The 16,271-nt window shown below is 41.0% G+C and overlaps 1 protein-coding gene across 1 annotated transcript in view; it reads right to left on the bottom strand.

Moving 5' to 3' along the window:
- SLIT3 (slit guidance ligand 3) overlaps positions 1-16,271 on the bottom strand; it is a 468,658-nt gene that overhangs the window by 194,575 nt on the left and 257,812 nt on the right. The window contains exon 6 of the mRNA XM_062502022.1: positions 9,977-10,048. Coding sequence (XP_062358006.1) covers positions 9,977-10,048 — 72 coding nt within the window. The remainder of the gene's footprint in view (positions 1-9,976; positions 10,049-16,271) is intronic.

The raw sequence follows: 16,271 nt of genomic DNA, 5'->3' as shown, positions 1-16,271 counted from the left end.
CCGCAGCTCCCATGGCTATCGGCATTCCCACTGGGAGAGCAGCAGGAAGAGACCTTCCATAGCTCCAGAGAGAGGACAATGACTACGGTGCGGCACAGAACCGCACAGGCAATTCCTGGGTCTGGACAGCAGAGGAAGGAAAACCAAATCCTTTAAAGAGAGAACACTTCACCTTAACTGCTAAAATTGCCTCCCCAAAGTGCAAGGGACTGAGAAGTTATTTGTGGAATTACTTTATATTCTAACAGTATGCGATGCCCCATCTGCAATTCATCCACGCTGGAAATTAAGGCTAAAATACTGGCTAATACAGATCGACATAAATGAAAAAGGGAATGTGCGATACACACATTCTGTGAGTTTAAACTTGCATGTATGAGCAGTTGTTAAGTTACGTTTCTAGAGGAAAGAAATGCTTTGAAAGAACAAAGACTACATGTAGTTTCTAGACAAGGGCAATTACCTTTCTTGGTGAAGCTGGAAAGAGATCTGCTTTCCATCAGGATTTTATTTTAATAAGGCATTAGACAGTGCTTGTGTGCATCACACAAGAAAAAGGTCAATGCTTAAAAATGCCTATTTTTCCAATTTTTATTTCTCCCAAACTCCACCTGCCCATGAGAAGCAGCAATACCTGCTTATATTCATGCAATACGGGTAAGAAACCACAACAATCTGAATAGCAAATACTCACAGTGTTTCATTTGCCTCCAGTCCACAGAGTGAAAAAGCGAAAAATAAAACATACACAGGAAAAATTTGACGCCCTCATGATCTGTTCAGGAATATTCTACAAGCGCAAGCTGTAGCTAAATAAAAGGAGTCTATCGCTCTCCACACATGGCTGTTTCTCTGCATGCACCCAAAATAAAATATACCTGCCATTGTGGAGGGTCTGTCCTACCGGTTTCGGCTGGAGTGGCTCACCTGGCTCCTAACGCTCTTCCTGTGGATGGGAAGGCGGGATGTCTCGCAGATGAGATGGACCCAACCCTTTTAAGACACCGCTGGAATTGCCCAAGGAGCCAGTAGGAAGCGTGGGTGCTGCGGCGTGGGCTCCCCCTCCCCAGAGCCCGCCCAGCCCGCAACCGCCTCCTGCACCAACGGGGGCTTCTGGCGGCCTCCAAAGCGCCGTCGCAGAGATGCTGCATTGCGGCAATTTATCGATCGCGGCAGCCACGTCCAGCGCTGGGAGCCATGAACCAGGGATGCTGCCCCACAATCCCTGCTCCCAACAAAGCCCTGCTGCTGTCGGACGCAACCCAAGGGTCTAGTGGCGAACAGAGCCCTTGCCCAGCCTGTGCTGCTTCACCCCTCCAGCACAGCCATCAGCCTGGCTTCCACCGTGTTCTCTTCCCTTTACCCTCAAACAAACCCCACGCCGAGTGACAGTCTGGCGCTTGCAGACCAAGAAGCCTTACCCCAGCCAGCACTGAGCAGACAAGGGGGATATGAGCAATTTCAAAAAGTTAATGGCACAACTGAACGTCGTTTCTCTCAACAGCTTTATGTAGCCTTTGATGCTTTTTCAACTGACCAAGCTCTTTTCTCTAAAACATTCAAGCAACATGGTACATCATAACAAAGGTTTCTGGATGGCCTTACAACATTTTTAGATTTGTTTCTAAGGATGTGTAGATGTCCCAAGCATGGCCATCCATCACCCATAAAGACTAAAACCAATGCATTTAGATTATTCACACCAAAACAGAAAAGTAACAAATAAAATTCTGCTTCAAAAATATTGAACCAGTTAACAAGAAAATGCTTCATTTATGGTAACTGAATTAACACAGAAATTGTGATTATTGGACTTCAAATGACTTTGACATTATTTGATACTTCCACCTTTCAAGCAGCTCTTAAATTTCTTTTTTTCTTAAACCCAGGACTAGATAAGCTATGTAAATAAAATCCAATTTATATTAATCTTATTCCTTTAAGCTTTAAAAATTGTTTTTCCTGATTTAACATTAATTTTAAAATGCTCTCATCATCACATATACACATATATATACCTACATTATAGGCATAACCTTTTCAACAGCAAGAAAAAAGACACTGTTTGATCGTTAGATAAGAAGCAGGTTTTACCAATGCATTTTTTTCAGGTGCAGATACAGTTACCTACTTCACTTCCAAGCAGTGCCAAGCTAATTATCTACATATTACTGATTTGATATCTAATTTATTACAGGCACAATAGTATTGTCCTAGCTAAAAGTACTGGATAATGCCAGTAATATGTAATGCATAGTACCCTGGTTCCTGCAGCTACAGTTTAAGGTAAAATATCTGACATCTTGCTGCAACTGGGAGCTCAACAATCCTGGTATAAAGAGCTCCCATCACATTTTTACTTTCTTCCCAGTCTTCTGAGTCCTCCCTTGAACAAAGACTGGTTACAACTCGGAGCCTTTGTCTATGTTGTACTTAGCACAGCAGAGGGACAAAAGCAACCTCTGAGGAAGACAAACCATCTACCCCCCTACTGGTCACAAACAATGTCTTTAGTTGCAGACAGAAAAAAAAGAAGGGGAACAGTTACGTGTTTTGAAATGTTTTTTTGTATTGATCATTTTTTGCTGTTGTGACTGAGCCCAGAGGAAGCAGGAGCTCCCCCCCACACCACCCGGACAGTGTCGCAGGAGGGCTGAGGACGTCCCGGGATACTTGACAGTGGTATCACAGGAATCTGTGCTGCACACTCATGCAGCCTCCCACCAGCCACAGAGGCTGCATTGGTGCCAACAGAAGCACATCCAGCTCTCGGAGCATCGTCATCCTGCTGCTTGGAGAGTCACAGAAACAATGAACTGCAAAGTACAGCATCAAATGAACTGCTCATCCACCTTGAGCTCATCATGTTCCCTCAGAAGCGTGTCATCACCTCAACTTCATCAGCAAAGAGTTTTATTCTATCCTAGTCTTCAGCTCAGCCCTTGGTTAAGGTGTTGAGCTGCACATCAGCATTAAATACACAGCTGAGTGTCCTCTGGATTAAGTCGTTCACATTCACTTGACTTTCAACAGTCAAAATGCTTGTTCTACATCTTTTATATTACTGACAAAGAAACTGTATTAGTCAAAGGGGAGGGAGGGCAGGTCACAAGATGAGCAGAGCATGCAAATGAAACAATTAATATTATGGGAGAGGTTTGCCAGAAATCTCTCTATCTCCTGGAGTTTTGACTTTGGAATCTCTAGGAGCAGTGACTGCAGCACTAGGCTTAAACGACACAACCCATGAGACTGGCTTCCTCAAAAAGCATACTGGTCAGTGATTCATGAAACTAATAATTCTAACTTGCCACTGCTCTTATCTTGATAAGTTCTGCAGCCTGTATGGCTCCAGGCTATTCTTAAAGGGAAAAAACCCTCCAACCTAATGGGGCAGGGAAGGAGAACGAGCACAGCATTCAACTACTGCATATGCTCCAGGAAGGGAAAAATCCATCTTTCTAAATATATAACATAATTAGGCATCCGGACCAAGGACTGATAGAAATGTTCATCAATTTGCGAGGACATGCCTGGAATACGGCGGGATTAACAAAATCACTGATCAATGAATTTATGCAAATATATTCTCCCCATAAAGAGAAAGTTACATTACATCTGTAACAGGCATCAGTGATTTTCAGAGACCCTCTATTAGCCACTCTTAGTCTGTCTCGGCTGGTCTTTGATATAAAGCCTGTCACCATGGTGCCATCTGGATAGTGTTCCTTTCGCCATGCCGTACTTCCAACCTCCCATTTGTAATCTGCTGTACAACAGAGGTTATCTCAGATTTCATTTCCACATCCTGAGCAGGGACACCAGATCTCCCACGGACATGCATCAGCATATAAAAACATTTCTTATCAAGCAACCACGCATGCACCCCATCTTCCCTCCATCAGCTCGTTATGCTGATTATGCATCTCCTTTCCCTAGGAGGGGCACTCCACTTTCTAAAACTTCACCCAAAAAAAGGCACCTCTGTAGTTAAATCTTATCTCTGAGTATTTATGTAACTGAAACCCTGTAGTACCCACAGCCAGGTTCCCCGGGAGCATTTCTCCTTCCCTTGCAGACCGACAGCGATACAGGAGGCAGAAGAATGGGAAGAGAAGAAACTAAGGGACAGTCCAACGACTAATGGAATGAAGAGAAGGGGAAATTCCCCTTCCCTTTGTCTACTGATACCTCTGTACTCAGGGCACACCATTTCTCTGTGGTCAAACCAACTGTTGACTTCCTCTGGCATAATTTGATTTTCTGTCAGACAAGCTCATCATAGAAAACTGTGGATACTCCTAGAAATGCCAAACTCCTTGTTTTTCACCTAATTTCACCAAGCAGGTACGTACTTCAATTACTCATACACTGCTAGTGGTTACTCCCTTCCATCATTTTTTATTACACCTATCATTTTTTTATGTTGGCTGATGAAATAAGTAAAGATTTGAAATTGCTTTTATTAATTTACATACATTTGAGCTAATACACACCCTTGGGTAAAAAAACAACCCCAAAACAAACCCGAAAAAGCCCCAAAACCCAAACACAAAAAACATAAATCAAAATCATCAATTATTTAAATTTCACTGTACTCAAGTATAAGTAAACTGGCTATGCACGTCATTTGACAAAGAATTCTCATTTTCATTACTTATTTAAGCATTTTGGCATCAGTTATAGGAACATGATTTACAGAGTTCAAATTTGATCCTGATTGCCTCAACCAACTGTAATTGCCAGCAAAATAAAGGGGGAAATCACATTTGTGTGGCATTTTCAGACTTTCATTAAGCAATGACATCTCATATATTTAGAATTATGTCATGACTTTCGCTCCCTGTCTCTCCAGGTTAAGAAAGCAAATAAAAATCTTCTATCTACTTAAGACATGCCTAGAATAGCATTTTGCAAATAAGTAAAACTGACTATAACTGTCTGTTCAGCATACAGAGGCAACTCTAGGAACAATTAAATCCTAGTATAGCACATAATACTGATTAATGCTCAGAAAAGTTCTTAGAATTTTGCTGTGACAAAAGGCAGTGTGCATTATAAGCACACTCATCCACGACATCTCTACTAGAAATTGCACAGACTACACCTTTTATGAAAGAATCATTTACAACAGGAACATATTGAATGCAAACAAGGACAGCAGGAACAGATGCTCGCAGTGCCTGGGTGTGGCAGACACTGCACAGAACTGGGGCTGCAGGCCAGGCTGGTGTGACAGATCAGCTCTGTCCCATCCGACACACCTTGGGGCCCGATCGGAGCTCAAAACCACCAGCACAGCCCTTGCAGGTTTGTGGTTTTGTGGGTTTGCCATGGAGCAGGAGGACAAGTGTGGCAGAAATATTTGAACAGAAAAGGTTCTGCACACAAACATCGACAGAACAATTTAAATTCCTCTCATTACTTTAAGATTTTGGGAAAGGAAAGGTGATGCATTTTTCTTTACTTTTATTATACTTTGCAGTCAGAAGAAATAATCTTTTTAATGTAATGTATTTAGGACCCATTTGGAACTGAAGTCGCAGATATTTGGATGACTACACTTGCACTTTTTCATTATTATTTTGGATGAATTGGCACGATGTTTCACAGTAAGGCACCCAAAGTGGACTGGTGAGTCCCTCCTATGGGCTCAATGGCAGTCAGTGCTCATTCATTCCAAAAGCAAGTGAAACTCAGGAGGGAGGATTTGCAGACTCAGCCATATGATGTGAAAGACCTACAATTCATGTGGCTAACGACAAAGAAACCCCCAAATCATTCTGTACAGCAAGAACCCTTTTGCCTTCTTTAACAGCATACTACCCACAGACCTCCTAGGATTAGCTCTCGGTATGATAAAATCTTATGCAACGAATAGAATGTGTTCAAGCTTCAGACCCTCTGGCTATCACTACAAAGCAGGAGAAAAACAGCTTTTACAATATATAAGAAAAGGAAAATACTCCACCTAAGTTGTCAACAGTGACTCATAATTCTTTCTGTGCTGTCCACACAGTACAGCTCCCATGCCACTGCACAGTTTTCCAGTTATCCCAGAGAGACAAAACAATGACAAATAAATTAATGGGTTTTTTGCTAAACTTGAGTTCTGTTTCTTACTGAGAAAAGTGGTTCAGCCCTCCCAGTCTAATGACAATAGTATGCTCAGGCACTCAGTATTACCAGTTTATCCAGTTTGAGCTTGTTGAACCATCTTGAAATTGATTTCTTTTATTCATGTGTCCTGAGAGACTGGAGGTGAAATTCTGAACCCTAGACATGTTTTATCTCATATCCTTCATAGTTCTGGGCATTTGGAAAAAAAACCATGGACTAATTTCTAACCTACAAAGTATATGAACAGCATATTGTCACACCACAAGGAATTGTGGCTTGTAGCTGGCTGATTATTTTCAAGACTACACTGGGCTTTTGGTTTGGTTTTGAGGGTTTTTAAAATAACCTTTAGTCATATTTACAGCTACAGTAATAGATATTTCACAAAAATACTGTTATTGCCAGATACTGCCACAGGAAGTAAGCAAAAATTAAGCAGAGCAGAGACCTTCTCCTACTAAAAATTCTTTAATTAGCAAAGGTTTCCCATCAATTTTCTTCATAAGACAGTTAATAACTTTTTCTACTCATTTATGAATACATGCCCATTTTGCATTTTATTGCCATTTCAATTGTTGCACACACTTTTCTATGTCTTGAAATGCAAGACCAAACCCATTGAAGTATGTTCAAATTGTCTTATAGAAAGGGGGACACAGGAATTACGTCAACAAGAAAAATTTCCTATTTTATCTACAGATAGAAACCAAACCCTTCATGGGAGTCTGTTCTGAAAACCTGAGGCAAGAATGAACAAAACCAGCCCCAATGCAGAACTACCAGGATGGGATGTTTAAGTCCAGCAGTTCTGCAGGTCATTTCTCAGACATTATTTTCAACTTGCTGCACAGGCAAAGACAATCAAGAGAAGGCACCAAAGCACTTTATACTCAACATTTTTGCATCTTTTAACCCAAAACTTTGAGTCAGCAGTAGTACACAGCACCTGCTGTAGGGTCTATGTAGGTCAGGCCATAAAATCAGTGACACTTTTTGTGGCATTGGAACACAGAGGCTCCTAAACACACAAGTGACCAAGAGTATGCTCGCGTTGGGAGCTTCATTCTGCACCCTGGGCTGCCTCAAGCTGCAGCTGGAGCTCACAGCTCCCCGCACCACGCCAAGGGCTCAAATTAAGCACAAATTTCAGTCTTGTTTTCGTCTCTGCCTCTGTGCTATTAGCTGGTATGGGAACATATTCATAAGGCAAAACAAGAAAATGAGAAGAGCAAATGAAAACAACTTGTTGATAAGAAGGAGAAAGTCACACAGGTCACTGCGTGCTCTGCATTCTGGAGGATAACTGCCCAGAAACTCCTTCCTACAGCTACTGCATCACCAAGCTCCTTACAGTCATGGCTTTTGAGGAGCTCATGGTGAAGGAAACGTGCAACCAACCCAGAAACCAAAGTGTTCCCAAAGAAAGTATTCTTAGTTTATTTCTTGAGTAAAAAAAAAACCTCTGCCCTGAGTTATAGACAAAATTCAGAATTTTGTAGACAGGTCGTGTGTCAGGAGAAAAGCGCAGGACTGGAAACACTGAATAACAGAATGGTCACAGGATTTCAGTAAGATAAAGAAGAAATACATTATTTGGTACTCAGGCAAACTGTTCAAATGGATAATTAGATATTTTTGCAAGACTAATTGAATATTTTCTATGTACTGCATTATATGTTAAAATATACCTGCATAAAAAACACAGTGGGTCTGAAATGTTGAAATTCGGTTTCACTTGTTAATGTTCTTTGATGGTTCAGATAGATTTAAATTTTAACATTTATCTGTTTTACAACTAAACATACTATATTCTCTGGGGCATTTAGCAAATTTATTTTGATAGATTAAATTCTCACACTTTCTTTGAAGAAAAACATGGGAAAAAATTCAGATTATGTTGGAATTAGAAAATACGCATTTTGTGACTGCAAGAAAAATAAGTTTAGAAATAGATACTATCAATGTATTTTCTCATCTTTTAGAATTGATATTGATTTTGTTCCTGTAGCAGTGTGTCTGTGCTGAAAATTAAAAATGCACTGAAGAACTGATTATGATCTATTTTATATATCCTCATCGCCTCATCTTCTCCCACCCACAAATAACTGATATAGAAGTAACCAATTAAAAACAGAGAGGTAAGTAAACTAATTCAGCATTTACTACATCCTGGGGAGAAGGAATGCGTTCCTAGCAACTTCTGCCAAGCCTGCAGAACTCAGTATATTGCAAAAAAGGGCTCCATTTATGGTACAGCCTATTTAGTGAAAGTTATAGCACAGTCTGCTGTCAGTGGAGGACTGATTCACTCTCTGCAGATACAGAAAATCAGTCCCTCAAAAAAGAAAAAAAAAGAAACAGAAAAAAAAAAAATAAAAGCCAGTTTTAGAGGTGGTTTTCTTTTTTTCCCTTTCTTCTTTTCTTTCACCACACAGTAGACTTTTCAATCTGACAGACGAGTAAAATTTTATAATGGTAACACATTACTTTTCCTGAAAATTGCTATTACTACAGAATTCAAGCAATACTCTTGATAACAAGTTCCCAGATAAACTCTGCAGAAACCTCGCGCTAGCTGAGCGTGAGCAAGGCATACAATCCGATCCAACATCCGAGTCCCAGGCCGGGGCCCAGAGGGGCCGTGACAGGCACGGCCACCAGCAGGTCCCTGTGGGAGCGGAGCCGCGGCAGGCGCGGAGGGCAGAGCTGCTCCGAGCCCCGGCACGGTGCGGGCCCGGGCCCGGCCCCGGGAAGAGCCCTGCGCACGGTCACGGGCGTTCAGACCCCCGTGCTGAGCGGCACCGGGCTGCCGCTCCCGCCCCGCCGCTCTGCCTCCTCTCGGGAGCCCAGGTCGTGACCCTGCTTGAGTCTCCGGGTGCCAGGAGGCTGAGGCAGGTGCTTGTTTCGCCCACCTACCGTTTGCCGTTTCATGGCATGGAATTTAAGGGCAAGCTCTGCAGCAGCCTGGGCAGGCCTTCCCTGCTGAAGGAAGGTGTGCTCTGGGTCAGGGCTGGTCTGTGCTGCTCTCCCATCACCTCACGGTGGATGACGAGGGTTTGAATTTTGGAGAGGTCGCGCGTCCTTCCACCCCCCCTCCACCTCGGCTCAGAATCATCTGCTTTCACGAGTACTCGCTGTCAGCTTTGCAGGATTAACTTCTGGGTGACAGGGAAAGCTTTATAGCAGCTCATGTCATGAACACCTATTCTACAAAAGGTCTTTAAGTGAATAAGCCACTATTAGTAACAAGCAAATTAGCTGCTCCGATACCAAGTTCAGGGTAATACTGGATTTACATTACAACGACAGCGCTCTAAATCGAATGTGCTGCTGCTCTGGTAGAGTCAGCTTTCACTGTCAAAATCCTTTTTTCAGCATGTGCTGCAGCTTCAACAGCCTATGTGTAAAGTTTGCGGTACACGAAGAGCACAACGTGGTGTTATTTCAGCCCTCAGAGAAGGATCCTCCCCAAAAGCCAATGACTGCACTGAACAAGCCTGCCAAGCTCCCGTCTCTCCTCCCTCTCACATACCAAACACCTTTGAAACAGCTTTTGTCTAGGGCAGCGGTCACGTATCTCGCAATATTGCTGCCCACGAACCTGTTACCCATCCTCTCTCTGCTCGGCATCAGGCAGCCCCGGGCGGGATTCCGGCTGCGAACGCCGTCCGCTCCGCGCTCCTCCGGAGCGGCAGCGCACGGGCCGCCCGTAGCGGTTCAATGAGCAACAGCGGCAGCCCGGGGAGGTGCGAGATCGCACCTGCCGAGGTGGGCAGCGAGGACGCGCACCCCCAGCCTGAACAGCCCTGCAGCACGGGGACAGCCACCCCCACCGCCCCGGCACCGAGTCACTCACAGGATCTCCAGGTCGCGCAGGGCTCGGAAGGCTCCATCTTCGATGCAGCTGATCTGGTTGTTGTCCAGTTGCCTGCAGAAAGGAAGGGAGAGGATGAAGGCTGGCTCGGAGCGCCAGGCTGGGGCTTTCCCGTCAGCGAGGGGTCCCTCCAGCCCTGGCAGCGCCTGCTCGGCTGCTCGGGCTGCTCGCGGCTGTCTGACAGCGCTGCGCGCTCCCGCACGCTGGAGCCTGTCAGGTCTCAGTAAATATTAATTGCGCCTTTTTTTTTTTTTTTTTTTTAAGGCAGAAGGGAGTAATTTCATTACATTAGGGCATCCAATCCATTATGAGCTTTTACCGTCATGTCACTGAAACAATTTCATTAAGCTAAAGGCCTGTAAATCATTGGAGGTCACTGGGCTGCCCTCCGTGACCTCCCAGAATGCCGTTTTTTCTTTTACTGGAAGTTGGAGTCCTCTGTCCTGACAGTACTAAATCTTCGGGCTTTATCTACCCAAGAGCTGTGAGAGTGCATAGGGAATATACCAATTCCAAATTAGACTCAACTAATCTAATTTTATAGTCTTTTTATTATTCTAAGCACCAAATGTCTTGTGGTGGTTCGATGCCTCTCTGCATTGTTACTGGTCCCATCTGGTAGCCCTTTCTATTGAAAGATTTCTGACTAAATACAGATTCTGTCTAACTGCATCAGGAAGAGCAATCCAGTGACAAAAAGCATTATACACATGTACACTTAAAACACTATTTTGCTTCAAAACACGTAATTTAATATTTGGATGGTGGAGTTCTCTCATTTGTCTCCCTGTATGCGCATGATTTAAATGTATTTCGCAATATACGTGGATACAGCAAGACAGCTACATCTGTCTCCTCTGCTTAAAAGAATTAAAGTTGCAATTTAAAATTCAGTGATTACATTTTCTGACATCTGATCCCTTAAATTTTACACTTAAAGAAATAAAATTAGTATCTAGTCACATGCAAGTAAAATATCTGCATTTCATGAAAATACAGATGCAAGCTCCTGACTTATCTGTTACTGCCCTTTGGACAGCATCAACTTTGGATTTGGTGAGGCAGAAACTTTTTGTACTATGTGGGTAAAATATCTTGAATAAAGATACAAAGATTACACTGCAGTTTCTGATTTTTATTAAAAATATGGACATATGTAACTATAGCAAATATATTACACCCATGTATAGTATGGTTGTATAGTTTCACCAACTACTTTCCAGTTATTCACTGCATCTAATTTTTTGGTCTAAATGGACATTTGCAGCAACTTTCTTATTATGCAACAATAAAGCACATGCAAAGCAAATACAATCTTTATGAACCCCTCTAAAGACTGAGTTTGATCTGCTAATATTGAGCATCCTGGATATGTACATCTTTGCCAGCCATGGGAAACTTACCCTTTGTGATGCAGTCTGTATCGATGAACATTGTAATTTTTATGAGTTAAAAGTACAGGAAAACCCACTCAAACTCTAAAGTCTACTAAAAACCTTAGGAACCATAAAGCCCCAGCTAAGGTTTCTCATAGCGTTCACTAACTTTGGAGAACTCTGTGAATTTGGCAAAACTTCAGCAATGTCTCCAATACTGACAGACGCCGGGATGTACAATCCTCCAAAAGGAATTTTTTCTGTGTGTGAGTTCATGAACAACATATATACATATCTGAGTAAATATGTATAAATATGTGTACATACATATACATGTATACATATGTATTTATGTTCTCTCTGTTTCTCTGATCACCTGTGAAAGATCCTAAACCCTCTATTTTTGACTGCTGAGAAGACTTGTCCTGATATCACTGTTTAATTGACAAAAATTTGTTGCTCAAACAGAAGGGATAGTGCATTTTGAAGAGGAATAAACTTCAAATTAGATAAATACAGTGCTGTCTGCATGATTAAGTACAGTTAGCTTTATTAATCAGAATGTTGGCAGATATTAACATGATGAGGAGAAAGGAGCCTCGAATTGAGAATCACCTTCTCCTTCTACGGGAAGTACTATATATTGTGTGATCTTTACTGGAGTTATACTATGATATTGATTTTTCTGCCAAATACACTAAAATAAGCAAATAAACCCGCAGTGTGCTACTCTCAAAGCCTTCTGATTAAAGGGATCCCTTGGTGGGTATTGTTGTTTTTTTTTTTTAAACCTGCTACTCTCATAGATTGATTTTTGTTGAAAAAAGCGTAATGACCATTTTAATCATATTTCCACAGGTCCAGTCATGCCACTGCCAAGAACCAGGTTTAGTCTGTGTGATCAATGCACAGGATCACAGCAAGGGAAACCTCTCAATGCTCAGAAGACACACACTTAGCAGGACTATCAGTAAATAGGGAACATATTCATTAGTGATACACCTTGATTCTGTGCCCCATGAACCAATTCCTCACAGTCTCTGGGGTGAGACTCACATGTTTAATGCTCCTTTGTCACAGACCTTGTGTCTCCTGGTATCTGTCACCCCAACACATTCACATCTGCATTGAAATATGAGACCTTCTCAAAAGGAAAAGAACTGCTAGTTGTCTTAAGATTAGGTTTTAAGACCCTCTGCCTCCCTATTTATTTCTCTGTGTGTAAAGATGGAAATCCTATTTTTCTGCATCTGTACAGCACCCTGGTGAGCAGTTCAGTTGAGAGTTTAAATCTAAGTGTCTTTCTTCCAACACAAAGTGATAAGTTTAAACTTTTGGAAGAAGTTTAAATAAATTCTTACAGAAAGCCAAGGTGTTCAGCACATGTTTTTTATGCTTGTGAAAACAAAACAAACCCGCTATTGCTGTGGACTAGCAGCCAGCTCACACACTCAGTGTGGGCAGGCTATGCATGCAGCTCCTCGAAGGGCTGAACAGACATCCCTAACATTTATTGAGAATATCTTACTTGAATAAAGTTACCCATATGCAGAGAAGGTTAAATTTCAACTAAAAAAAAAAAAAAAGGAAAAAAGAAAAAAAAAGGAAAAAAAATCCCATATTTCAGAACGAGGGGAACTTACATTTCCCCAAGGAACATTGTGACGCCACTCCCATTGCTGCATCCTGAACAGAGCACTGGGGCACACAGAGCACAGGTCAGCTACCTGAGACACACCTCACCTGCTCCAGGATTACAGGTGAATTTTTAAAAATGGTCTTGGGCTGCAGAAGCCTTGATTCAGATTTAAATGCCACCTCTATTTGTCAGCACTCATAGACTTTCTAGAAAATCTTTTCCTCGAGATTACAAAGCAGCTGTTATGCATGTAGTGGTGCAATGTACCAGTGGTAAAAGGTTGGACAACACAAACTCAGATTTAAGAGGCAATTTTAAAAATACATGGATTTTTCATATCTGCATTTGCTCAGCCTTTTGAAGGAGTGCAGCACCAGGCTCAGACTTTATCTAAACCTACCAAGGGATTTGACTGCCTCTGACCAAAAAACGTTGTCGCAAAGAAATACTGAGCCACTGAAGGATGAATGAAACCACAGTAACTGAGCTGTGTGACACTTCAGGATTTTGCTGAGTTCCATAGACACCTAACTCGGATTTGGGCCGAAGCGTTTGGGTTCAATGCTGAATCTCTCACGCATCAGACACAAAGCACTGAAGCTGAGCAGACCCAGACGCTGGAGCTGGGCTGGGTGAAGGTGTCAGAACAGATCAGTGAGCTGAGATCCCGGGCTGGGACACCCTGCAGCATCCCCGAGAGTGAATTTTCCACCCCGACCCCCCCCAGGAGGCTGCAGGGATCCCAGGTCTCCGTGACAGGTAATTAGCAACCCGCCAATGCCGAGAGATAACAACAGCAATAGCAGAGCACCTCAGAGAACACAGCAAAGCACTCAAGCAAGGAAAACACTGAATGGGCAAATGGCATCTGGATGGAGTGTGACACAGACAAATGCTCAGAAACAATCCAAGAATTTATAAAACTCTTCGGAGGAAAAGGCATCTTTCATGTGGCAGAGCTATAATACATAAAGCTATATGTATTACTGTAATTTGGCTCTAATGTGGACTCAATAACTACTCTCAGTTTTCATTGAAAAGCAAGAAAATTATGTGACTACATTATATGCAACTGATGGATAAAACTTAAAATTGATGTTTTAAAGGAAAAAAAAACAACTTAGACACGAACCACCTGTCTAAGAAACGTGAAATAACTCTGTATCCCAACAGATTTATATCACAGGAGAATCTATGGCTTGAAATGCCACTTTAAATGTTTGAAACTCCTTTTCCCTGATAGAGTGTAAGTCTGGCTTATCCATTTACCCTGGTGCATTATCTATCATAAATAACAGTTAAATTTCAAATACTGTTTAGAAAGAATAGGGGTTTACACGGGTGATATTCTTTTGCCATTTGATATAATCCTTTAAATACCAAGCCTTGAAGGTTTTGCTCACAACAATAAGGAATATTTAATTTTCAAATGCATTTGAAAGATAAAAAAACCCCAGCAACAAAGCTAATATAATTTTATCTTGTTACTAGCTTTAAGATTTTTTTAAAACACAAAACTATTCTAAAACATTCAAGAATTGAATTTACACAGGGTGAAATTTACCAAAACTGAAATAATCTACTTTTTTATTAACATTTAAAAATTACTTTTTAAAGCCCTACATTTGTATTACCAGCAAGACTTCCTCACAGCACACCAACTATATGAGGGATTTCAGCATTTTTTCTGCAATTAGCCACACTCACATTCACAGAGAAGAGGCCCTTCAAGCATCAACATTTAACAATAATGGACTTTATAACCAGTGTTTTGTACTTTATTAGGTAAAGGATTTTTTTTTTTCCATTTTCAAACACTACTAAGGCCACTGTAGAGCTCAAGTGCTAATCTGTTTTTTAATTATACTGTGACAGTAGTTAAATTACTATAACCTTTTTCTATATTTTGCCCAAAATCTAGTTAAATATTTAAATAAAAGCCAGTACTAATTACTACTGTAATACATACTGTTCAAATTTCTTTCTCAAATTTCACATTTAGCATAAAAAAGCAGTTGCATACTTAAGGTTTACTGTAACTCATGTAAAATTTTTGTACTACTGTTATAGATAGAATTTACACCTGCAGATAAAACATTAGGCAGGAGCCATTTTCTCATTAAGGAAAGACTTGCATTTTTTAACCAGACATATCCATGTTAAAGGTATCACCAAAATATTCAAAGGAATTTCAATAGTGATTTTACAGGAAGGTAAATGCACTGTAAATCATTACAGAAACATATTTAGAAAATAATTAATTTTGGTAATTATAACTCCTAAAGAAACTCTGTTTGGACATTTCCCCATCCATTTCCTTTTTTATTTTGTTTCTAATACAGACTTGCTGGTTCTATGTCATCCCTTTCCTGTAAAGTTTGCACTCTAGCATTTAAGTTCTTCCGTAACCTGTAAGAAATAGAGACACTCTCTAACATTTATTGCCCTTACAAAACTTCAAGAATACTACAATATCTAATGAAACTGACACCAAAACATCTGTTTAAAATTTCTCACATACCAAACTAAAGTCCTTATCCATGTATTAATTGATAAGGAAGCCCAAATAAATGGGGAAAGATGGTGCTTTGAGGCAATACTAAATTTAATTAAATGAAATAATGTGAAGTTCTTTCAAAGGAGCTTTTAATACATTTCCCCCCCTTAATTTTTACTGTTTATTTACGCTTCACTAAAATAATTCTATAAGAGCTTGATTATATTAGAACATCAAAAACTGATACAGCTGTTGTGATCAAGCTGCAATCTGACTCTGAGATTTTTACAAGCGTTCCAAAATTCCTCTTTTTGTTTTTGTTTCCCAAGGTTTTGCCAAAGCTGTGGTTGAGGCTTTGTGCAGAAACAGTTCATCTGCCTCAAATAATTGGGCAGTCACATTCTCTGTCTTCAGTTTTCGTACCCAGCCTGTGCTGCCAGGTTGTTAAATTCAAGGAGGGAGGAATATCTGATTTGAAGGGAAAGAGTTACTAATGAATAATTATTCTGCACACAGCTCAAAATTACTAAATATTTACTCTGAGTATTTGTATTACATTAACTCACAAATCAAAATGCTGCTGTCACAAAATAACCAAAATATCAGCTTAAAGCAAAACTTGAGCGGCAAACGAACATGGAGACTCCTCCTGCTGCAAGGACAAATACACACAAACACGAGATTTCCTTTCAATATCAGGTGCTTTAGAACATTTTTTTTCCCCTTTTTTAAACTCTCTCTGGTTGCTGATGTAACAAATAGTGC

Source organism: Cinclus cinclus, chromosome 14, assembly GCF_963662255.1.
Source record: "Cinclus cinclus chromosome 14, bCinCin1.1, whole genome shotgun sequence".
NCBI classification, from domain to species: domain Eukaryota; kingdom Metazoa; phylum Chordata; class Aves; order Passeriformes; family Cinclidae; genus Cinclus; species Cinclus cinclus.
The sequence above is the reverse complement of the archived record's forward strand: the minus strand, read 5'-3'. Positions and strand labels throughout refer to the sequence as shown.